Below are 23826 nucleotides of genomic sequence, written 5' to 3' on the forward strand. Positions count from 1 at the left end.
GGCCTCTCCCGTTGCGGAGCACAGGCTCCGGAAGCGCAGGCTCAGCGGCCATGGCTCACGGGCCCAGCCGCTCCGCGGCACGTGGGGTCTTCCCAGACCAGGGCACGAACCCGTGTCCCCTGCATCGGCAGGCGGACTCTCAACCACTGCGCCACCAGGGAAGCCCCCAATGAATGTATTTTGAATGAATGTGTAACAGATTCTCTACAGGAAAAAAAAGCCCTGTCAGAAACTACCTTTTTTGTTTGTTTGATTTTCCCTCTTCCTTAGTGAGAGGAGTTCAGGATCCCTCAATATATAGGCTTGGAATCCCTTCGCTTGGAAGGGTAGATGTAGACCAAGTTGCCCCCAGCAGCCAGGAAAATGCTATATGTTGAAGTTGGAAAGAAATGCTGTGAATAGGCCTGCGTCTATTAAAGAAGTTGAATCTGTAATTAATAATCTTCCAAAACTGAAAGCATAAGGCCCCAATGAGTTTACTGGTGAATCCTACCAAACATTTAAGGAAGAAATTATCCCAATTCTCTACAATCTCCTTCAGAAGCTAGAAACAGAGAGAATACTCTAACTCATTCTATGAGGCCAACATCACTCGAATACCACAACCAGACAAAGACATTACAAGAAAACCACAGATCAGTATCTCTCATAAGCATCGATGCAAACATCCTCAACAAAATATTAGCAAATTGAGGCCAACAATGTATAAAAAATTATACAACACAACCAAGTGGGATGTATCCCAGGTATGCAAGCTTGGTTCAATATTCAAAAATCAACTAATGTACTCCATCACATGAACAAGCAAAAGAGGGGAAAAAAATCACACACTCATATCCATAGATGCAGAAAGAAACTCTGTCCCACCCCTTGGGAGGCTGATCATGTCGAGAGGAGGTGAGGGGAAGGTAGGGGGAGCAGAGGGAGGTGGGGGGTGAGGCAGAGGCAGGGGGGGTGAGTGGGCGGGGTCTGTGAGGTGACTGAGGCTGGAATCAGTGTTCCTGGGACTGGCTTAAGGTGAAGGAAGCAACCAAATGTGAACCAAAAGAGTCAAACCTGCCAAGAAAGACTGTAACCCTCAGGCACAGGGTGATAAGCCTGGGGCTCCCAGACCTGAAGAACTGCAAAAACTGGCCTCGGTGTCAGCCCCCAGGAAGGCAGCCAGGGCCAACACCGCTCCAATCCTGGCCCGACACTTTGACCCCCTGTAACCTGCCGCTTCCACCTGAGAATCTCAGCAGCTGGCTGCCCGTGAATAAGGCTGCTGTGGGCAGTGCACCCTGTTTTGCAGCTGCATCCACCCCAAGGGAGGGGCACCATTTTCTTCATTCAAAGACACAACTGCTGGGCTTCCCTGGTGGCGCAGTGGTTGAGAGTCCGCCTGCCGATGCAGGGGACACGGGTTCGTGCCCCGGTCCAGGAAGATCCCACATGCCGCAGAGCGGCTGGGCCCGTGAGCCATGGCCGCTGGGCCTGCGCGTCCGGAGCCTGTGCTCTGCGGCAGGAGAGGCCACGACAGTGAGAGGCCCGCGTACCGCAAAAAAAAAAAAAAAGACACAACTGCTCACCAGGCTATGGGCCAGCTGGGCTGCGTGAACACCCAGAGACCCCTTTCAACGCCACCATCAAGAGGGATCACCTTTCACAACTTGGCACAGTTGTGCTCCCTCGCCTCCCATGACGCAAGCTCATCATGCCTCCATGAAGCCACAGAACATCAAACACTTTCAGGTCAGAAGCCCTTCCCCTGAGCATTATGGGGGCACTGGGCAGCCCACCCACCCCTGAGATTAGCCACTTCCGAGGTCACCATGAGTCCCTGGGCTGGAGACTTTGCTGGCTTCCTAGCTTCAGACCAACCTGCCCAGATGGGGCTCAGCTCTACCAGCAGCGGCCCTCCCCCACAGTGGCTGGATGCCCCCTCACAATACTCTGGGACCCCTGGCACAGAGCACAGAGGGATTGGAGCAAGGGAGAGGGAATGCCTGGGCTTTTGGACTTCCTGCCATCACTCCCACATGGAACTTCCACAATACCGTGCAGAGGGATAGCCCATGAGTGAATGAATGAAGTCCAGCAAGGCTTTGAGTCCCTTCTCAAAGCCCTCTAGACACTCAGAGCCTCCTCCCCTTGAGTTAGAAGCCTATTCCCAGGCTAAGAAGAAAAGACAATATCTGTGCCCCGCCTGAGTTCCAACGGGCCCCTACGCGGTGCCTGCCAGTGACCCAGCCCAGAGAGCACAGGAGGGGCCTTTGGGAAGGGTCTCCTGTCCCCTGGCATCCTGCTCCCCCAAGGCCAAGGCTTCACTCTCTGCTAGTCCTGCCAACCCCCGGTTCCTCCCCTGGCTGGCACTGGGGGAAGGAAATGCCTACAGTACACCTCGGTGGTAACAAGCCCTGTCCAAGCAGGGGTTCCCCTGAGCACGTGGTTCCCAGGGAGCGGATGGGCAGCAGGAAGCTTGGGACGCCCCCCCACACACACACACACCTTGCCCCAGTGCCCACCAGGGCCAGGCCGCCCACCAGCGCTTCCCTTCCCCTGCCCATGCCAGCCCCACCTGAGCGGTCCAGACCTGCGGGTGGGGCCTGCCGCTGTCAGGCCACAGTAGGGCCTGGGAGGGAGGAGAAAGGGCGGGGCTGGCCGGCTGCTCTTAAGGCGGAGCTGGAGGTGAACTGCACCTCCCCCTACTCCTCACCTGGGCTCTGACAGCCTCTCTCCGTCCCAGAAGCCAGGAGTGAACACAGGAGTGTCTTGCCTGCCCGGGACACCAGGTAGGTGCCTTTATTCTTTAAGGAGAAGAGAGAGAGGCTCAGCTCCTCCACGTCTCCTGGGGCTCGGAGTGAAGGTGGAGAGAAATGGGGGAGAGGCTGGGCATGAGCGGAAGATGGTCTCGGGACCACATACCCGAGTTCTGCACTTTGGGAGAACTTAATCTATAGCCCTCAGTGTACAGATGAGAGAACCGTGGTCCAGGGAGGGGAAGAGGCTTGCCCGGGGGTCCCCCGAGGCTTGAGAAGGGAATGGACCCAGAACCCAGCCTCCTGCCTCCCAGCCCGGAGTCCCTGGGGCCTGGTCGTGAGCTGAGCCCCCGTGCTGGGCCCTTCAGAGGCCACCAGGAATCCAGGGGGTGGCGGCATGGCCTGCACTGGTCCTGCGGGTCCCTGCCTGCTGTCCCAGGGTCTGCTTCACTGGGTCTGGGTGGAGAGCATGGGACAATCAAAGTCACTCTTCGAGCAAGGGGGTGGAGTGGGGAATTGGGCTACTGGGGCAAGGTGCTTTGGGGGAGATGCAGCCTTCCCCCTCTGCCACCCTCTCCCTCCATTGACCTGGGCTTGTAGAAGGGAAAGAGTAAGTCAGGAGAAGAAGCTGGCAAAGAAATGGTTGAGGGGATTTGCCCAGGAATCAGGATCCCCCTGCCTCCAGAGCCCTTGGGAACAAAGAAAGAGATTCCGGTCCAGTGAGTGAGCGGGTCCTATAAAAAGGGACCCTCCCTACCCACTACAGCCCGCCTACATACATACACACAGCACTGAGCCCAGGGACCTTCCCTTCACCTTTAGAGCAGGAAGGAAAGAGCTAGAGAAGTGTGCTGGTGGGGACAGGAGAGGGAAGATGTCCAGGAATAAAGGAGTGAGACCAGCCCTGGGAGGTCCAGTGGTGCTTCAGGGAGTGTTAAAAGTGAGAAGAGTTTGAAGAAGATCCCAAGGGGCTGCCTGCCCTTTGCTCGATCCCAGGCCTGTCCCGCTGGGTTCCGGAACCCCAGAACGGGCAGAGAGAGGTGAAAGGGATCTTAAATCTGTGAAGCAGTGGCGTAGAGTGTGGGACTCGGAGCCAAGACCACCTGGGTTCAAATCCCAGTTCCACTACTGGATTCTGTGGGTTGTATGACCCCAGGCAAATCCCTTAACCTCTCCAGCCCCACAGGAAGAGTACCTTTTTCAAAGAACCATTGAGGAAATGAAATGAGTATGTTTTAAGTGTCTGTTATGATCACATTCCCATTATACAGTTGGGACAACTGAGACCCAGAGAGGAACGGACACTTGCCCAGCGTGGCACAAGATCACTTTCCAAATCAGTAGGCAGACATTCTGGGTCCGGGTCCTGGTTCTGGGGGAGGACCCAGGTCCCCAGTGTGCTCCCCAAGGACCGTAACCCCAGGCTCCTCTTTGAGGCCCAGCCAAAAACCCTGCAGGATGTGCTGAGATCCTGCCCTGACAAACCCAGGCAGCTTGGAGCCAAAGCTCCACGTCCTCAGCTGCCCCCAGAAAGGAGCTCGGAGGCCCGTTGCCTTCCACTGCCATTTTTAGACACGCTTCCCGAGCCTGGGATGCACCCGCCCCCTCCAGGACCTGGCCAAGGAGAAGTCTGGCAGCAGGGCTGGCAGGAGCCATGGGGGAGAAGAGGGTTCTGGCTTTTCTCATTAACTTACTGTGCGAACTTGGGGCAACTCACACCCCCTCTCTGGACCTCAGGTGTTCCTCAGCATTTGAACTCTGTGTGATATAAGGAGCTAAGAGTCTAAAGTCCACAGCCTGCGTTTGAATCCCAGCTCTACCACTTTTCTGGATGTGTGGCCGATACAGATTTCTTAACCTCTCTGAATCTCAGTATCTTCATCTGTAAAATGGGCTGGTAATAGGGATGCAGTACTTCCTAGGGTTATGAGAGGATTAAAAAGAGTTACCATAGGGAAAATCAGTGCCTGGCACCTGGTGAGTGCTCAAAAAAACCGGGAGCTATTATTATTTATTATGATGATGGTATTATAGTCTATTGATATATAAGCCCTTATTTCCAAGTAATATTTAGAATTGTCCAACTGGTTTCACAAGCAACACCTCGCTGGTTCCACACCACCCTCCAGGAGGGCACAAGGCAGGAATTCTTATTCCCATCTCACAAATGAGGAAACTGAGGGTCAGAGTTACACCTTAAGGAAATGTTTGAGCTGGGATTCGAAACTGAATCTTCAGACTCCAGAGTTCACATTCATTTCATTTGCCCCAGGCTGGTCGCAATGCCTTTTCCAACACTAGGGTCTGACTCTAAAGCAGGATGTGGTGGAGGCATCTTAGAAGAAGAGAGAAGAGGCGTTGGAGAGTGCCTTGGTCGGGGTGGGGGTGGGGGGCAGTGAGGCTCAGAGCAGGCAGTAGTAACGCAACCAGCCTATCCCAGCTCCTTACAGGTTTCTCAGCAGCCTCTGTTCCAGAACCTCTTACTTCCTGTAAGAAACCACTAACATGTGGCGTTAAGGCTAGACAAGGGGAAGAACTTCCCACATAAGGGAAAGGAGGAAGTTGGGACATCTTTTTCCCAGATGAGCCCCCAGGGAGTGAATATCATCTGATGATGTCACTCTTCAGATCAAAACTGTTCTGTGGGAGCTTCCCTGGTGACGCAGTGGTTGAGAGTCCACCTGCTGATGCAGGGGACGCGGGTTCGTGCCCCGGTCCAGGAAGATCCCACATGCCGCGGAGCAGCTGGGCCCGTGGGCCATGGCCGCTGAGCCTACGCGTCCGGAGCCTGTGCTCCGCAATGGGAGAGGCCACAACAGTGAGAGGCCCACATACCGCAAAAAAAAAAAAACTGTTCTGTGGCTCACCATTGCCCTCGGGGTTGAGTCAGCACTACTGAGCCCAGCCTGCAAGGCTCTGCAGGGTCTGGGCAGCCTGCCTTCCCCACCCCAACTTCCCCTCCATCCACCCTAGGTTCTCTCTGTTTCCCAGATGCTCAATATCTCCCCTGTCCATCAGGCCTCTGAATACACTTGCCTCCTCACCCCTACCTGGCTCGCCCAGCCAGCTCCTGCTTTTCCTTCTTGTCTCCCTTTATGTACCCCTTCCTCCAGGAGGTCCTCCCTGACCTCCCCAACTAGTGCCTACAGAGTCCCCTCTGCCTCCCCGCCTCCCCTCCTCCCCGATGGCACTGTTTATGATTGCTCACCTGCTTACCTGTCTGTTTCACCAGCTGGCCCACATGGAGTAGCAGCTAAGTGCAGGGGCCCTGACATCACACAGTCTGGGGTCCAGTCCTTCTCTGACACCTGTTGGCCTGATGACCCTTGGGCAAGTTACTTACCTCTCTGTATCTCAGTTCTCCCATTATAAAATGGAATAATAATAGCATCTACTAATAGGGTTGTTATGAGGATTTTTAAAGGTTTTATGTGTAAATACTAGGGCATAGGTGCATAGTAATTACTCAGTAAATATTAGCTAGTATGTATTTAATAAATAAGGCTGGGACATAGTAGCCAACAAACGTCTATTGAAGTTATTTTATTTAATCATCACTTGTATAATGTTTATTATGTGCTAGGCATATTCTAAACATATTACAAATATCACCTCATTTTATAGATAAGGAAACCGAGGCACAGAGAAGTTAATTAACTTTCCCAACGTTGCACAGCTAGTAAGTGGTGGAGCCAGGATGCAAACCTGGGGCAGACTGGCTCCAGCAGCCGTGCTTTTAAATGAGTGAATTTAAATGAGTGAATAAATATGCCTTTGTTTGGGGGGAAGGGAGCCCGGGGCTTCATCTACAGAATTTACTCAGTTCCCACCCTCGCTCTCGCTTCTTTCAGGTCCCAAGAGCTCCTGATTGGCAAGTGACATCTGTGGGATGTGAGGCTGGTTGGTTGGAAGCCAGAGGTAAACTGCCAGGTCACTACCCCCACTATGTCACAGGTGATGTCCAGCCCCCTGCTGGCAGGAGGCCCCGCAGTCGGCTTGGCTTCCTGTGAGGAACCCAGGAGGGCCCTGCACCCAGCACCCAGCCCCGGCCTGCCGCCCCAGTGTCCTTACTACACCACAGAAGGCTGGGGAGCTCAGGCCCTGATGGCCCCCATGCCCTGCAAGGAGCCCCCCAGCAGGCTCCAGCAGGCCCCACAGGCTGGAGCCAAAGCCGGCTGCCTCCTGCAGTCCCCTGGGGAACAGGCCTCGGGAGCCTTGGAGGACCTTGACTCCTACATTGACTTCTCGCTGGAGAGCCTCAACCAGATGATTCTGGAACTGGACCCCACCTTCCAGCTGCTCCCTCCAGGGCCTGGTGGCCCCTGGGCTGAGCCCACCCAGAGCACTACCTCGAGGAGAAAGAAAGAAGATCCTGAAGCTTTGGGTAAGGAACTGGGGCACAGTGCCAGGAGGAGGGCTTGGGGACCAGACCTCATGAGGAAGGAGTTTTCTATCAAATCAGAGGAGCAGGGGAGGAGTGCTGTGCAGCTCTAAACAAGTTACTTAACCACCCTGTTTTCTCTGCTCTATAACAGAGATAAATATAAGTAGCCCTCACTGTCCAATTCTCTTTGGTTCTTGACTTTGGAAAGTGATGGATACCTGTTTTATGTAATTTTTCAGAGAACTTAAATAAGCTAATATAGATAAGCATATTACACAATGCCATGTATATGAATAAGAACTTGATAAATGTGATGTCCCTGAATCTCACTGTTCTATGGTGTCTCTCTTAGGTCCTAGCCTGGGCACCCTGAAATGTTTATAGGAATGGTATTTTCACCTTACCCATAACAATAAATGTAAATAACTTCGCGTATAGGTAATAGTAAATATAGTAAATAATTGGGATGTGATGAATTTTTGAGTGTTTATTACTTTTGTTTTTAATATGTTATTTCATTGTAAGTTTGTGTAGTTTAATCTTTAGTAATGGTTTAGCCACTACTAAAGATTAAACTACACAAACTTACAATGTTTATATAATTTAGCTGGAAAAAATCTTGAAAATTTAACAATCAGCCTTCATGAGCTGGTTCAAGCCAGCTCCAGGATACCACCACGTCCACGCGTATCCAGAAATCTCTGCGTCTGGCTTCAGTTTCCCAAAGAGTTTCAAGTACACTTTGAGGATGAGGGTCACGGAGCAGCAGCCCCATTAGACAGGCTGGAAGACTGAGGCCTCCAGGGGTTTAATCAGCGTGGGTTAGAGGGTGTGGTGAGGATTAGAGATGGGATCCAGGAGAATTTCTACTTATTGAGCATTTATCATTCTATCCAGGCACTGTGCTGAGCACTTAATAATGGAACCTTTGATCTTCCCAATCCACCTCCATGAGACGAATATTTTATCCCCATTTTACAAACAAAAAGACTGAGGTTGATGGACTTGTGGAAGGAGCCAGTCTAGCCTAATCACTGGAATCAGGCAAACCTTACACAAGCTGTTTACTTCACTTCTTTGCGTCTCAGATTCTTCATCTGTAAAATAGAGATGAGTTTGCACCTCAAAGGGTGTTGCAGGGATTGAAAAAATAACATTTCATGGGTGTTTATCACAAATCCTGGGGCACCATAGGTCATGATAAATGGTGGCTGTTTGCAGTCAACATTGGGGTTGCGACTAAGACCAGCCCCAGGACAGGTTCAGGCTCTGGGGTGGAGGTCAGCCCGGCACACAGGTCCCTCTGGCAGCCAGGCTCCTGGTCTCCAGCCAGCCTTCTGCTCCTCCCATGGAGCACTGCCTGACAAGCCTAGTAGAAGAGCCACCTCCAACCCTCAAGAGTCTTCCTGCTTCTTAAGGCCAGTCGTGGGCATGTCTCTGCACGAAAGGTGACTTGGGCCTAATTATCGCTGGCAGGAGCCAGCCTAGGACTTTAATGCTCATGCCCCAGGGTAGGGCTTCCATACACTCAAGGCCCCCTGGGGCAAGACCAACCTCTGTGGGGCGTGCACTTGTACAGGGTAAGGGTGTTGATAACAGAGTCCTTCCTCCAAGGGACCGATGGGCAGTTGTCTGCGTTCTCAGATGCCCTGGGCACAACCTGCCATCTTGAGGATGTGTCCACCAGACTCTGGGCGGCAGGGGGTGCCAGAGAGCAGCAGTGGTCAGAGGGGCCTGATGAAGCCACCTAGCTCTGCCCTCGCTCCTTCTGATGGAATTTTTAAAAATCCTCTCCTCCAACCTCTGCCTGGACACCTGTGATGCCTGGGAGCTCACTACGTCCTCGGACACCCAGCAGGTCAGCTCCCCGTTAGAAAGTCTCTTCCATCACTAAGAAGAGCGAGAGCCTGCAGGTCACTGGTGGCTGCACCTTGCTCCCCAAACCCCTCAGCCACTGCTGCTGGTGACAAAGCTCTCCCAGCCCACGGCACCGCAGTGAGTTTTCATCCAGCCAAACGCATCCAGTGTGTAGAGATCCTCTGTTTGCACTCTCATCCATCCTACTTTCGGGGTGTTGAGTGGAAGACGTTCTATAAGTGTGATGCTAGCAGACGTTCACTGCTTCTCTTTGTCCTAACTTGGCAAAAGCAAAAATTAAACATCGGCGATCTTGTGTCAATCCCTCCCCTAAAAATGTCCAGATAGAGTTTTGTAACACATAATTCCACCCTGTGAAGGAAATACTGGAAACCTCATTTACAGATGAGAAGACTGAGGCTCAAGGAGAGGAAGCGATGGCCACAGTCACACAGCTAGTGAGTGGTAGGTCAGCTCAAAGCCCAGCCCTCTGAGTTCCAGAGTCCACGTTCTTGCCTTTCTCTCTTCCTTGGAGCTAGTTTCCTGCCCTCCAGGGCTTCAGTGAGGCTCCACCGCCCTAGCGCTCTCAAACCTTCATCGAGCTCCCTGCCTCTGCCTCTTGCTTACCTTCCTTCAGATTTACCCTGGGGGGGAGGGGGAGGGGGTACCAGTCCCACAGGGAACATGGCTTCTGGAAGCAAATACCATATCCCTTCCTTTATCCTCTCCGCCACCCCTCCCCATCTTTGGAACAGGCCCCCGCGTTTTATGTTCCAGAATTTCTGCCAGGCAAGGCGGTTTGCCAATCCCAAGTGAAGGGTGTTTAACAACCGTCTCTCCAACCCTCCACCCACCTGGCCTGGTGCCAGGCGCCTGCATCCACCCAGCACTGCTCAGACTTGCCCCACGGGCCTGTAAACAGCCGGCTGCTCCCAGGTGATAGGGTGGCGGCCCTCCACCTGCCCAGCCACATCCACCCCGGGGCAGCAACGGGAGTGACTCACAGCTCTAGGACACCACCCTCCCTTCCGGCCCGCCTCCACTTGCCTGGCCCCCAAGCAAGGCCTTTCTTTGGTAGGTGTTCGGATGACCCTGTGAGTAGGACCCAGAGCTTCACCAGGCCGAGAGACGCCCCCCCCCCCAAAGCAGTCAGGCACCTTCTCACGGTCAAGGTCTTGGGAAAGGGTCCTGAGGAGTCCCTCCCCGTGGAAAAGCCCACCCCGCCCCCAAACAGAGCACAGGAGCAGGGCTCAGTTTCTTCAACCTTTCTGAGCCTTGCTTTCTCGTCTGTTACATGGAATTAAGAATGTTTCCTACTTCGATCGAGTCATGAGTATTAAAAGAACTAACACGGGTAACGTGTCTGTAGCAGCGCTGGTGCACGGCACTCAGTAAATACCAGCCTTTATTAAAAACGGTGCAATAGGGCTTCCCTGGTGGCGCGGTGGTTGAGGGTCCGCCTGCCGATGCAGGGGACGCGGGTTCGTGCCCCGGTCCGGGAGGATCCCACATGCCACGGAGCGGCTGGGCCCGTGAGCCATGGCCGCTGAGCCTGCGCGTCCGGAGCCTGTGCTCCACAACGGGAGAGGCCACGGCAGTGGGAGGCCCGCGTACCGCAAAAAAAACCCAAAAAACAAACAAAAAAAAAAACGGTGCAATAAATGTGAGCTCCACCGCCACATTTCTCCAAGCCTCAGTTTCCTCCTCTGTAAAAGCCTGCTGGCACTGGCCATAATGGCGCTTGTGAGGCCTTGAGAGGATTATGGGTATAAACACTATAAAATCCTATTAAAAAAAAAAGTGCTTGCCAACCTCGCAGAAGAATCCACCCCATTCCAAGACTTCTCTTTCAGAGCCCACAATACATTGTGCCAGATATTCTACTCTTGCCCTCAGCAGTGGGACCCCCACCTTAGCCAGAGAGTATTAGCCATCAGGCCAATACTGCCCCCCAGAAGCAGGCAGGCAGGAGATGCTCCTTGAAGCCCACCATGGACCACGCTCCAGGCTCCATTCATCAGTGTATTTCATCCTCACCGCAACCTTGGAAGGGTGGTTTTAGATCCCCACTTTACAGATGAGGAAACTGAGGCTCAGAGCAGTTAGGAAAATTACCTGATACTTCTTGGCGGGAAAGTGGCGAAGCCAAGACTCACACCCAGGTTTGTCGACAAAGCCAGGCCTGTTCCTCCACCTGCTGGGACAGCATGCCAGCGCCCCTCATCTGATGCAATCCTCCACCCCCACCTGGCCCACGCAGGCTCAGACAGAAGCAGTAGCCCTGAGCAGGGCCAGAAGGTCCTCCCCAGGAGCGGGCTGGGGCAGGCAGGGACTCCACAGTCACGCTGGGTGGGGGGATGGTGCGTGTGCCAAAGCCCAAGGGGGTGGGAGGCTGGCAGATAGGAGCCGAGGGTGCAATTTCCCACCGACTCTGCCCCAGATTCCATCTGGGGAAGCCAGAGGCAGGACTCACAGCCCTCCAGAGGGAGAAGCTGGGTAACCCCCATCTTCCACCACCTTTCCTAGAACAGCACCGAGGACAGCTCCCCTCCCCCAAGTCAGGAGGAGAGGTGCCCATCCTCACCATGGGAGAACCACAGGGTACCCCACTCTAGGAAGAAACAAGGTCTCAGAACAAGAGTCCTAGATGCCCCCACTGGTGAATGGAAAGAGCATCAGAGTGAGTCAGCAGCCTGGGGTGCTAAGAGGCCCACAGCTCAGTAAGGCGGCATGCCCTGCCCCCAGAGAGTTCTCGCTCTAAAGCTAACCCTAAAGCGAACTCCTCAACCTCCAAGGTGCACCCCGATCGCCAGGAATCTCGCTAAAATGCAGATTCTGATTCAGCAGGCCTGGGGTGAAGCCAGAGATTCTGCACAACTTCTCAGCTCCCGGGTGAAGTGGTGCTGCTGGGCTGGGGACCACAGCGGTGCGGCCCAATGCACACTGGAATCAGCTGAGGAGCTAAGCCACCCTGAGGCCTGGGACCGCCCCCAGAGGTTCTGGTCTAATTGGCACCGGATGGAGCCTGGGCTTCAGGACCTTTATAAGCTCATCGGGTGATTCTAGCATGCAACCAAGCTTGAGAACCCCTGCCTGCATTGCAGGCACAGACATAGAAATAGCCTTCACAGGCCTGAGTGATAGAGGCATCCGAAGATGTGACTGGTGCAGTCATTTCAGCCTGGGGAGTGGAACCCACATGAACGAGAGGATCTCCCAGTTTTAAAGGACTTACTATGTGCCAGATGCAGTGCCCTGCTGCCTACATGCATCTCAGTTCATCCTTACTGTAACACTAAGAGGCTGCGTACAGCTGCCCCATTCTACGGGCGTGGAGACTGAGGCTCTAGGTGGTGAAGTCATTTGGCCAAGCTCTCTCAGAGAGTAAGTGGCAGAGCCAGATCTGAAACCCAGGTCTGTCTACCTCCAGGACCCGCGTTCATGGCACTGCCTCTCCCCACCCAAGGGAAGATGTCACAGAGAGGGTGACTTTGAAACTGGGCCCTGAAGGTGGAGCTGAATGCTGATCCCGATTCCAACAAACTTCTCTCTGGGCTTCAACTTCCTCATCTGTATAAGAAAGGGGAGGGACTTCCCTGGCAGTCCAGTAGTTAAAATTCCATGCTTCCACTACAGGGGGCACGGGTTCTATCCCTGGTCGGGGAACTAAGATCCCGCATGCCACACAGCTTGGCCAAAAATTAAAAAAAAAAAAAAATATATATATATATATATATATATATATACACACACACACACGTATATATATGTGTGTATATATATATGTGTGTGTGTGTGTGTATATATATATGTGTGTATGTATAAAGAAAGGGGAGACCAGATGGTCTTGAGGACACTTCCAGCATCCTTGTTCTGCGAGTCCAGTCTCCCTGGTTTCACCAATGCTCTGTTTCTCTCCCCAAAGATATAAAGTACATCGAGGTGACCTCGACCAGATCAAGGTGCCACGACGGCCCCCAGAGCTGCTCCAGCCCATCTGTCACCCCACCCTTGGACTCCCCTGGCTGTGGCGGCCTTCCCCTTTCCAGAGACATCCCCCGAGAGACTCGGAGCAACAGTGAGAGCCTCATCTTCTCCGGGAGCCAGGGCAGGGGGCACCAGCGCCCCTCTCCCCCCGCGGGGGTGCCCTCCTCTCATCCCCCACCCTCTCCCAGCATCTCCATCCCTGGAATGGGAAACAAGGCCTCAGGCCGCCATGGCTTGGGCTCCCCACTGGTGGCTTCCCCAGCCTTGGAGAAGGGGCTGGGGAGCAGGGTCTCCACGCTGTCAGCCAGCCCAGCATCTGATGTCAGTTACGTGTTTGGAAGGTAAGTCACTCCCACTGCAGCTTCTGACGTTGCCTCCACAACTCACACACACACACACACACACACACACACACAGAGACGCATCCTAAAATCATAGAGGGACACCCTACTCTTTCTGAGCAAAATCTGGGCATGTACCAAAAATAAAAGTGAATGTTCTCTTTTATGCCACCACAGCCATTTGGTTCTCAAGCTTTCCTCAAGCATTTAGAATATGATTCAATATACAAAAATCTTGACTTCTACCTACCTCTCGGGAAAAGAACCACACTGCATTAATGAGGCTCACCTGTATCCTTTCCAGCCTTCCTACAGCCCATCTGTAAGAAGGATTTTTTTTTTCTTTTAATTTAAAAAACCCCAAACACAGGATGTAAACAGAATCAGGGGGTCTGGAATGAACCATCCAGGAAAGAAAAACCTCCTTCGTCTTTGTTCCTGGCAAAATCTAGCAGGAAGGAGACAAACGACCTGGGCATTATTTACAATCGCCCCAGCCCAATTCTCCGCAGGCCTCAGAGCAGAGCCACATGCATACCCTTCCTGCCCAGGAAGAGCAAACCCCAGGACCTCTGTCCCCCATACCAACTCCAGAGCCACTGTGCCAAGGCAGTCCCTGGCAAGGAGACTGGGATTCCACAGCCATGCCCGCTGGCACAGGCCTCTGAGCTCAGGGATAAGCCTGGCTGGATGCAGAGCTGGCCTCCTTCTCTTCCTCCAGCTGGGGAATTCCGTCTGCATGGGCCATGGACATGGTCCAGCTCCGGTCCAGCCTGTGTGCAGGACTCTTGGGAGCGCTGGGGGGCTGGTGTGACAACTCAGTTGGACCTGCCTAGCTGGGAAGGCAGAGGGAATAGAGTCCAGCCTAAGCCCATGTGACCTGCGGGGGGCCAGCCCACTGGCTACTTAATTGACCACAGACCCTGCAATGCAGGTACACTCCTGTATCCTTCGGCATCCCTTGGGGATCGAGTGGGCACACCCTTTGCTCAGGGCTATGGGGTAGGGGGGTTGGAGTATGCACTACTCTGACCAAAGCCATGGGTACCTAGATCACTAAATTCCAGAGTCTAGCTCTGGCCCCTAAGTGTCCACCCCCACCCGCTAAAACTCTGCCTGTCTGGTGCTCTCCCCATGCCACAGCCAGTCCCTCCTCCGTTCCAGCATCTCCAGCCATCAGTCATCTTCGAAATCCTTGGAAAGCCCCACCAGCTCTTCCTCCAGCCTCCACAGCCTTGGCCCAGGGTCCTTGTATACGAGAGCCAGTGACCTCCAGGTCCCCAGCCACCCCACCCCGAGCACTGGCCAGCCCAGAGCAACCCATTCCTCACCACTGGCCGAGGAACATGCCAGCAGCTGTCCCCCATCCATCACCAACTCCATGGTGGACATACCCATCGTGCTGATCAACGGCTGCCCAGAACCAGGATCTCCCCCATCCCAGAGGACCCCAGGACACCAGGACTTTGTCTGCCCTGGGGCTACTTCTTCCAGCAACCCCTGTCCAGCCACCAGGAGCCACAGCCAGACCCTGCCAGATGCCCCTCTCACCACATCCCCAGAGGGTAAGTTGTAAACCGATCAGTACCTCACACTTTATGAGGTTTGGCTAATGGGGAATAGACAAAGCACCAATGCATTTGCTTCTGCAACAGCAGGTCAACCAACACACTGATTAAGTATCTACTGTGTGCCTAGCACTGTGCCACAGAGTGGAGACACAGTCTAGAAAGAGAGAAAAAAAACAAAGGATCACTGTAGAGTGGGATAAACACAGAGGTAAAGAGATGTTCTAAGTCTTATGGGGCTACAGAGGAAGGAGTGAGACTTTTCATCTGGGAACTGAAAAGGCTGGAAAGTGGATCAGAAGTCGATGGCCAGAGCAGGAGAGGAAGGGCAGTCCCAGCAGAGGGAACATCCAGGCCATGGTCACGAAGGTATGGAAGCACGTGGCATGTTTAGGAAATGACTGGAATGTTGGGTGCGGGATGAGGTCATCGGGAGTAACTTGGGCCCAGATTGGGAAAGATCTTGAACGCCAAGCAAGAGTGCACTTTACCCTTTAGGCAATAGGGGACCATCGGAGACTCTCAAGCAGGAGAGCGATGGGGTCAGAGACACACGTTCAATCGATCACTCTGGCAGCTGCGTGGCAGATGGATTGCAGGGCCTGGCTTGGCAGGGAGAGCAGTTTTTCTTTGGTTCTGTTTGGGTTTTCATCACAAAGTGGTCCAGGGCAGGGCAGAGGGTGGAGGAGAGAAGACAGAGCCAGGAGACCCTCAGGATATGGAAGCAGCAGGCTCGATGACTAACCCAAGAGAGGGAGAGGGAGAGTCAGTCCTAACTCTGACATTGGTGGATGACGTTCACAGCCAGGGGGTGGACAGGGTAACGGAGACAATGCATTCCAGTTCAGACAGCTAAAAACCACAAAACAGCAAACACCCTCCTTCCCGTAGTCCGTGACCACAGGCGTCCAAAAAGAACAAAAGGCCCAAAGCAGTAAACACAGAGGCTAAGCTCAGCACCCCCAGGGTGTTTCTCTCCCAGGAGCAGAGCCCACGGCTCCCTCACGGCTGAGCCACGAGGCTCCCGGGCCTCCCGGTCCTCCCTGGGCCACAGACGTCAAGGTACTCCTGGGGGATGTGAAATGCTCACTGTACCCCGCTGCTCGCTCCCACCCAGGAAGCCGTGTCAGTGCAAGCAAGAGAAAATTAGGTGACGAGTATGCCTTTGCAGCTGCTCTGATCTGTTCCTAGGACAAATCGTTTGCAGATTTCAGTCCATTTTTTATAATGAGTTACTCTCAGCTGGCCGCCACACACCTTTTCAAGACGCGGAAACTGAGAACCACTGCTCTCTGCCTTAGGGACCCAGGAAAATGGGCATCTTAGCATCTCAAAGAGCACATTTACTTAGCCTAAAGGGATTTTGCCCCTTTAGACATCTGGAGATCCAGTGGAGTAGGGGTAGGGGAGGGTGGGTTGAATGGCACTGCTGGGTGGAGGAGGGGGTCGGGTCTCTCAGCTCCCCTCTCTCCAGTCTACGGGGTCCCCCTCCTCTGTCTGTCTCCAGGTCCTGCCAGGGACATGCAGCCCACCATGAAGTTTGTGATGGACACGTCTAAATACTGGTTTAAGCGAAGCATCACCCGAGAGCAAGGTAAAAGGGAAGCCCTGTTTTAGGGGATGAGTGACCCAGGAATCAGGTCCAGGTCCTGGCACCCCACATGGGGCAGATGGGGCCCTGGGTCCATGTAGAGGAGGGAACGGCAAATGGCAGGTCCAGGGAAGGGGGGTGTCCCGTGAACCCCATGACCTGAGGAAATAATGACTGCAGCAGGAATGGTGGAGGTTAGACAATAGAAAGGACTTCCTGGGAACCAAAGGTGATTCTGTACCATCTGCTCTACGGAGACCCAATGGGGCTGAGGCACAGAGGGTGTTCGGGTTCGGTGGGGACTGTCTCTGACCCAAGGATTGTTTCAGCCATCGAGCTGCTCAGGAAGGAAGAGCCGGGGGCTTTCATCGTGAGGGACAGTTCTTCATACCGAGGCTCCTTCGGTCTTGCCCTGAAGGTGCAGGAGGCCCCTGCGCCTGCCCAGAACCGAACAGGTAGGCACCTGTCTCTGTCCTCACTCAAGACCTCTAGGAGGCAACAGGGTGTGGTGGGTTCCAGTCCCGGCTCTGCCCCTGGCTTGTGGGGTGACCTTGGGCCTGTCCCATAATGACTCCTGGGAGGAGGGTCTACCTCAGCCCCCTCCCCGCTGCCCCCCAGCACTGAGGCTCCCCGAGTCCCCAGATTCCCTGCTCTACCCTCGTGGTGGGAAGAGGAGGATGGTCCCAGCACCCCTCCAGGCTGCTCTCTTCTAGGTGCCCACCTCTGTCCAGACCGGATTTCTTGTGAGGGAACTTAATGTAGTAATAACATGTGTGCTAGCTTAACCCCGCATACAACACACATCGATGGGGCATCCACCCTGCCCCAGGCACTGTGCAAGGCACCAGGGAGACCTCACTGGGGAGAGAGATAGAAACAGATCATTACATTACAAGGTACCTGGGTCACAGCCCCTCACCTAAGGCCCAGGACTGTAGCTCTCACACAACAAATGGGTGAGGTAACAGACACTCCCAGAGGGAGTTAATGACCCCCCAGAGCAAGGAAGTGATAGAGCGAGAGGATTAAAAACCCCGTATCCACATTCTCTACACCACGCCTCTCTGTTTAAATAAGAAAGTGACCTCTGGGCAGTGTTAGTTATCAAGGAAGCCTTGCCAATGAGCCCAAAGAAAGCAGGAAGCTGCAGGCTGGTGAGGAGGCAGGGGCGTGGTCCCCCCTCCCAGGGCCAGCCTGGCGCCAGCAGGGACCATCTGGTGCAGAATAATAGCACCTGGGAGGGGGTGGGTAGGGAGAGAGGGAAACCAGGCCAGAGAGCTGTGATTTGATCTAAACAGCGCCGGCAGCCATCCCTGATGGCTGTTGAAACCGAAAGAAAGGTCTCCTGAAAAAAGAATTACTGGACACAGAAGCCTTTGAGCAAAGGTGTGGGCACCGCCTTCGTGGGAGGCCTTGAGGATAGGATTCCTACCCGCTGTCCCACCCAGAGGCAGAGGGATGGACAAGTTAACCTCCGGATGGGCCCCGAGGAGGCGGGTCAGGAAATGAGTTGCACTCCCATCCACATGCTTTCTCTGTCCAGGCGAGGATAGCAGCGACCTCATCCGCCACTTCCTCCTCGAGTCTTCTGCCAAAGGGGTGCATCTCAAAGGAGCCGATGAAGAGCCCTACTTCGGTGAGCTGAGCATCTGTAGCCCCCAGGCCCCTGGGGTGCGGGCGGGTGGCCTGGGGAAGGCCTCCTTATGCTGGGCTCCTGTTTCCTTGCAGGGAGCCTCTCTGCCTTCGTGTGCCAGCATTCCATCATGGCCCTGGCCCTGCCCTGCAAGCTCGTCATCCCGAAGAAAGGTGGGCTGGGTCCCCAGACCTGTTTGTTCTCAGTAGAAAGGTTCCTGCCGGTCACTTCTCACCTTATTTAGGGATCACTTTAGTGGCATAGTTAAAAGTGCACACTCTGGGGGAATTCCCTGGCGGTCCAGTGGTTAGGACTTGGCACCTTCACTGCCGAGGGCTTGGGTTCAATCCCTGGTCGGGGAACGAAGACCCTGCAAGCTGGCCCACGCAACCAAAAAAAGAGAAAAGAAACAAAGTGCGTGCTCTGGAGTCCGTCCACGTCCCACTTCCTGGCTGTGAGAATTTGAGAAGGTCAACCTCTCTGAGCCTCCATTTCCTCATCTATGAGAGGAGCACAGTCACCATCACACCTCTTTCCAGGATTGGTGTGGGGGTGCAGCGAGAGAGCTCAGGCAAGGCTCTTGGCACAGTGCCTGGCGCAGAGCAGATCTTAAGAATAGTAGCTCCTTCCTCAAGAGGATGAAAGGAGCGTAAATCTGCCCGTTCGGTGAGGTTTGGTTTTTCCTTCTGGGTCCAACGCTTACTGGGCACCCTCTCCTTCATTCACAGCGCACTCCAACCCTGTGAAGTAGGCATTGCTGTTATCCCCATTTCACTGCTAAGAAAAGGAAGGTTCGAATTTGAACCGAAGTCTCTCTTGCTGTCTTGTTCCAAAGTGTTCAGGGCACTAACAGAGAGCAAAGGACACGGCTGTATCATGAAAATCAAGGAAGAGAATTATGAGAACAAATAAGTGATCAATGGGTGAAATTTGGGAAAGAAAGAAAGAAAGAGAGAGAGAAAGAGAGAGAGAGGGAGGGAGGGAGGGAGGGAAGGAGGGAAGGGAGGAAAGGAAGGTTCAAGGCATTAAGTAACTTGCCCAAAGGCACAGAGTCAGATCTCCACCCAGATCAGGAAGCCCCATCCGAAGCTTACAGCCCAACGCACCCCCAGACGTGCCCACACCTCAGGGTGTGCAGGAGAGCCACTAGGGGGGTTCTGGGAGAGGAGTCAGGGCCAGGGGAGCCCCTGGTGTGGTGATGGCGAGAGCCCCCGTGCTTTCTGCATTTGGCCTGGGTTTCCGGTGGGGTCCCAAAGAATGAGGAAGTCGGGGGCCTCTGAGGCCAGGTCGCTGCCGCAGTCCAGGGGCTGGAGGAGGGAGGGATCAAAAGGCTCGCCAGCGAGGCTTTTGGGGAGCCCGAGGCGGCTGTTTGCCTCATTACAGGAATCACACCTGGTTTCTCGGCCAAGTCACTTCCCGAAGGTGTGGGCAGAGGTGGAAGAGGTTCAAAGGGCTGAAGGAGGCCTGTTCCTAGGAGGGGGGTCCACTGACTGCACCCCCGCCCCCTGGGGGCCTGTTCCATTGCTTTGGCTCAGAATTGGGAGGTGGAGACGGGGCCTCAGACCTCTCTGCAGATGGCCGGGCCTCCTGCCTGAAGAAATCTGCAGGTGAGTGGTATGGGGCAGGGGGAGGCTCCAGGCTTGGCTCTGCCCACCCCCCGCAGGGCACCTCCCAGCCTTGTGCACACTCGCACACGCAGGTCCACACGTGTTTCCCATTGCAGCTTTATTTCTTGTCTTTAACAAGGTGCCACATTCCTCCCCCTCCCTGTGAGCCAGGAGATGAGAGGCTGCAGGCGGTGGGCCAGGAGGAAGAGGGGCAGGAGAGGAGGGGCACAGTGAGGCTTACACCTCCTCCTGCACACACGGGTTGAGGGGGGCACACAGATGTGCTGGGGTCTCGCTGGGTCTGAAGGACCTGCCCTGGGGGTGGGATCCTCTGTGGAGTGTCAGGTCCGGGTCCTGGGGTCTTCTACAGGGGAAGGGTCGTTCCTCCTCGCGCCCAAGGGCCAGGCACGGGTCAGCACTTGTCTGAGTGACAGCTTCTACTCTGTGCCCTGAGCACGATGGCCCCCTCCCCATTCCTGTCTCCTCTTCCTTCTCTCAGCAAGGAACCAGGGCCCCAGGGGGAGGGTGGGGAGCTTGCCTGGACGCCCCTACGTACAGGGCAACATCCCCTCCCTTGCCCCCTGCTGGAGGGCCAGGGGCCAGAGCAATGCAAGCAACAGATGACCCCAAAGTCCCCTGGGGTTGGTCCCAAATTTCAGTGGCCCATACACTCCCTGCCCACCTGTCCGGTGGCTCAAAGAGGAGCCCTGCTAGATTTCCAAAAAAGGAAGGTACTCCTATCCCCTGGCTCTGGGCAGAGGGCCAACCAGGGCCTGGGTGACCTCCACCCCCCAGTGGATTCTGGCACGGCTCCAATGCAGTATCTGCACCCCCCCAGGTTGCCATGCCCTGTACCTGAGCTCCGTGAGCGTGGAGACCCTGAGCGGAGCCCTGGCTGTGCAAAAGGCCATCTCAACCACATTGGAGAGGGATGTCCTCCCCACACCCACCGTGGTCCACTTCAAAGTCACCGAGCAGGGCATCACCCTGACTGACATCCAGAGGAAGTAAGGGGCTTCCCTTGCCTTGGGGCTGAGGGCTGGGCAGGGTAAGCTGGAGGGAACGGCTGAGACTGCTGTGGAGGAGTAATGGAGATGGAGTTCAGGCTCCTGGACCCAGCAGGGTCAGTGACGTGCTGAGTGACTCCAGGCAAGTTCTCTGCCTTCTCTGAGCCTGAGTCCAATGACCTCCTGCCAAAGTCCCGCTTCCTCATGACCGATGGATTTGGAATTAACCAATAGTCATTGGGCACTGATTCAACCTGTAGCCACTGATGGAACTTCTCCTGTGGGCCAGACTCTGGCTGGCCCATGAGATCACTCCTTCCCAGGCTCAGGGATTCAGTCTAGCATGATCCTGGTCCTGGGCTGGAGGCATAAGAGATGACCAGATGCTGGGAATTCCCTGGTGGTCCAGTGGTTGGGACTCCGCACCTACACTGCCGAGGGCCCCGGTTCCATCCCTGGTGGGGGAACTAAGATCCCACAAGCTACGCAGCACGGCCAAAAAAAAAAAAAGAGAGATGACCAGATGTAATTCCTATCTTCTTTAAATGACGTGACAGGCAGTGGGGGTGGAGCAGGTGGTAGAAAACCCCAACATATAGGACAGAAGGGAGACGCACTTCATGAAAGGAGAGAAGTGCAAACGCGTGCCCAGCGGTGGGAAAGGTCACGGCAGCCTGTCAGGGGTCGTCAAACTGAGAGCTTCTTGGAAGACAGGGAGCTGGAGACGGTGGAGGTGAGGCAGGACACTGGGATGGGCTCTCACCAGCTCCCCTTCCCTCCCGGTCTCTTCCCAGGGTGTTTTTCCGGCGCCATTACCCCTTCGCCACCCTCCGCTTCTGTGGCATGGACCCCAAGCAACGGAAGTAAGTTCAAATCTAGCCACACTAAGAAGACCCTGGGATCCGGATCCCAGACAGAGCCTGTGAACCTCAAGGGGTCAGGAGCAACAGAATGAGGGGGAGGGGGACATGGTGGGAGCGGGGACAAAACTGGCCATTATCTCCCGAAGCTCAGCCAGACTCCTGTGAAATGGAGCAAAGAATCGGTACTCAGGACTGTCGTGTTCCTTTCCCACAGGTGGCAGAAATACTGCAAGCCCTCCCGGTAAGGCCTTCCTGTCCACTCAGTCGCCATGAGAGGTCTCCCACGGGGAGGCCTGGACCCAACATGGGGAGGGAGTGAGGGAAAGAAGGAGGCCCCGCCCTGATCTTAAAAGCCCATGGGTTTGCTGGCGGATGGCACAGGCCCCGGCCCTCAGGGAGCCACCAGTTTGATGTCTTATGTGGGAGGCGCAGGCTTTAGTCTGTAAGGATGCCTCAGGCTGATGGCCAAGACACACCTTCGCCCTCAGGAAGCTTCGACTCTGATGGGGAATACACAGGTCGTGTCCTCAGGCGCCCCCATTCCAAAGGAGGGAAACCCAGATCTTAAACTCAGGGATCTCTCGGTCTGACAGGGGAGGCTCCTGTCCTAATGAGGTGCTGGGCTGGGGAAGGGCGGGGAGGAGAGCTGCTCCCAGCCTGGTACCTCCCTGGGTCCCACCCCTCACTCAGGCTCTCCTCTCCCATCAGGATCTTTGGGTTTGTGGCCAAGAGCCAGACCGAGTCACAGGAGAATGTGTGCCACCTCTTTGCGGAGTATGACACTGTCCAGCCAGCCTCGCAGGTCATCAGCCTGGTGGGTGCTCTGCTGCAGGACCCAGAAAGGATGTAGGGGAGGGAGCTTCCTGTGTGTCTTCCTAGGCACCCCAGTGGGCTTGCTCAGGATGCCCCCTCCAGCCTGAGCAAGAGGCCTCTTACCACCCTGATGGACCAATCCCCTGGACTGGAGGAGAACGGTACCAAGTTGAAACCCTTGAACTCAGTATGACCTTCAGCGGTGACCTTCATCCAGACCCCCCCCAACCCGGGCCTCAGTTTCTTTAACCTTAAAGGAGGCCCACAGCAGGATCAGCTGTTCTTCTCAGACGTCTGTGGGCATCTTAACAAGCTCCCTGTGATTCTGAAGCACACCCACATCTGAGGACCCCCACACGAAAATAACCTCTGAAGACCCCTGACTCCATCCTCCTGGACACTCCGGACACAGTAGCCTGAGCTAGAGACCCGTGACCCCTGCTTCAGGCCAAATGCAGGTACGGGGTCGGGACTCCTGGGCCCTGGTCCAAGGCTGGCCTGAGAGCAGATGGGTTGCCAGCACAGGACCAAAGGAGGGATGGACTGACTCTCTTTCCCTCCATATCTGTTCCTTTCCCCATTTCCCTGACAGCGTATGGAGCTGCTATTCCCAGGGCAAAGCTAGATCCGCCTGCCCTGGATTCTTCAGCCAACATGGCCCTTGTTGCTAGGCAGGTTAACAAGTGTAAACTTGCCCCCATGGTCAGAGATGACCCCGCTGTCCTCACGATCTTGATGTCTAATCCCTTCCGTTGTCCTCACAATCTTGATGTCTAATACCTTCCATTGCAAATGAGCATCAGCTCCATCTTGTCTTTCAGTTTCTCATAAGCGACTGTCCCACAACTGCCCTGGTGTTACTTGTGTCACTCACACCTGGGGGTGGCGGCAGCGAGACCTCTGCTCACTCAAGCAGACACAGGAGCTGGCTCTCTCTGGTTCTGCCTCAGCCCCAGTCTTGCTGAGTCCTCTGTGCTCCAACAACACACACACACACACACACACACACGCACGCACGCACGCACGCACACAGAGCCCTCTACAGTACTGTGGCGGCAACTGACCTTGTAACCACATGGGGGCAGCAGAGAGTCAAGAATGCAAACAGGCAGCCACCCCAAGAGGCTTGGAGAAGCCGGGTGGTCTTTCCCACCCCACCCACACCCCCCTCAACCCTAACCCTAACCCATTAAGACCCCCAAGAATCTGGAATTGTTTGTCTAGCAGACCTGGGGTCCTAAAGAAACCAAACTATGAGAGTAGAAGATAAGACTCAGAAAAGAAGCCCGTTTTTGCTCCATGAGGGACCAGTGCCTGCCCCCGCCCAGCTGGGGGCCCTGCCAGAGAATCATTATCTTTGGCCAAAGTTGGGCCTGAAGGGTTATTATTTCAACCCAGAAAACCAAACCGGACTGAAGCCGCCCTGGGCTGGCGGGA

The 23826-nt window shown here is 54.8% G+C and overlaps 1 protein-coding gene across 1 annotated transcript; it reads left to right on the forward strand.

Moving 5' to 3' along the window:
• Nucleotides 1–6683: 6683 nt before the first annotated feature.
• On the forward strand, nucleotides 6684–22426 carry TNS4 (tensin 4; the record flags this gene model as incomplete). Its single annotated transcript, XM_082679291.1, has 12 exons — nucleotides 6684–7122; nucleotides 12905–13307; nucleotides 14451–14872; nucleotides 16383–16469; nucleotides 16796–16921; nucleotides 18010–18102; nucleotides 18195–18272; nucleotides 19635–19706; nucleotides 20545–20713; nucleotides 21508–21576; nucleotides 21791–21817; nucleotides 22285–22426. 12 exons carry the CDS (start codon nucleotides 6684–6686, stop codon nucleotides 22424–22426), a joined length of 2127 nt encoding a protein of 708 aa, XP_082535417.1.
• Between the last annotated feature and the right edge of the window lie 1400 nt (nucleotides 22427–23826).

The sequence above is a fragment of the Grampus griseus genome, assembly GCF_964374135.1.
Source record: "Grampus griseus genome assembly, chromosome: 20".
Classification (NCBI taxonomy): Eukaryota; Metazoa; Chordata; class Mammalia; order Artiodactyla; family Delphinidae; genus Grampus; species Grampus griseus.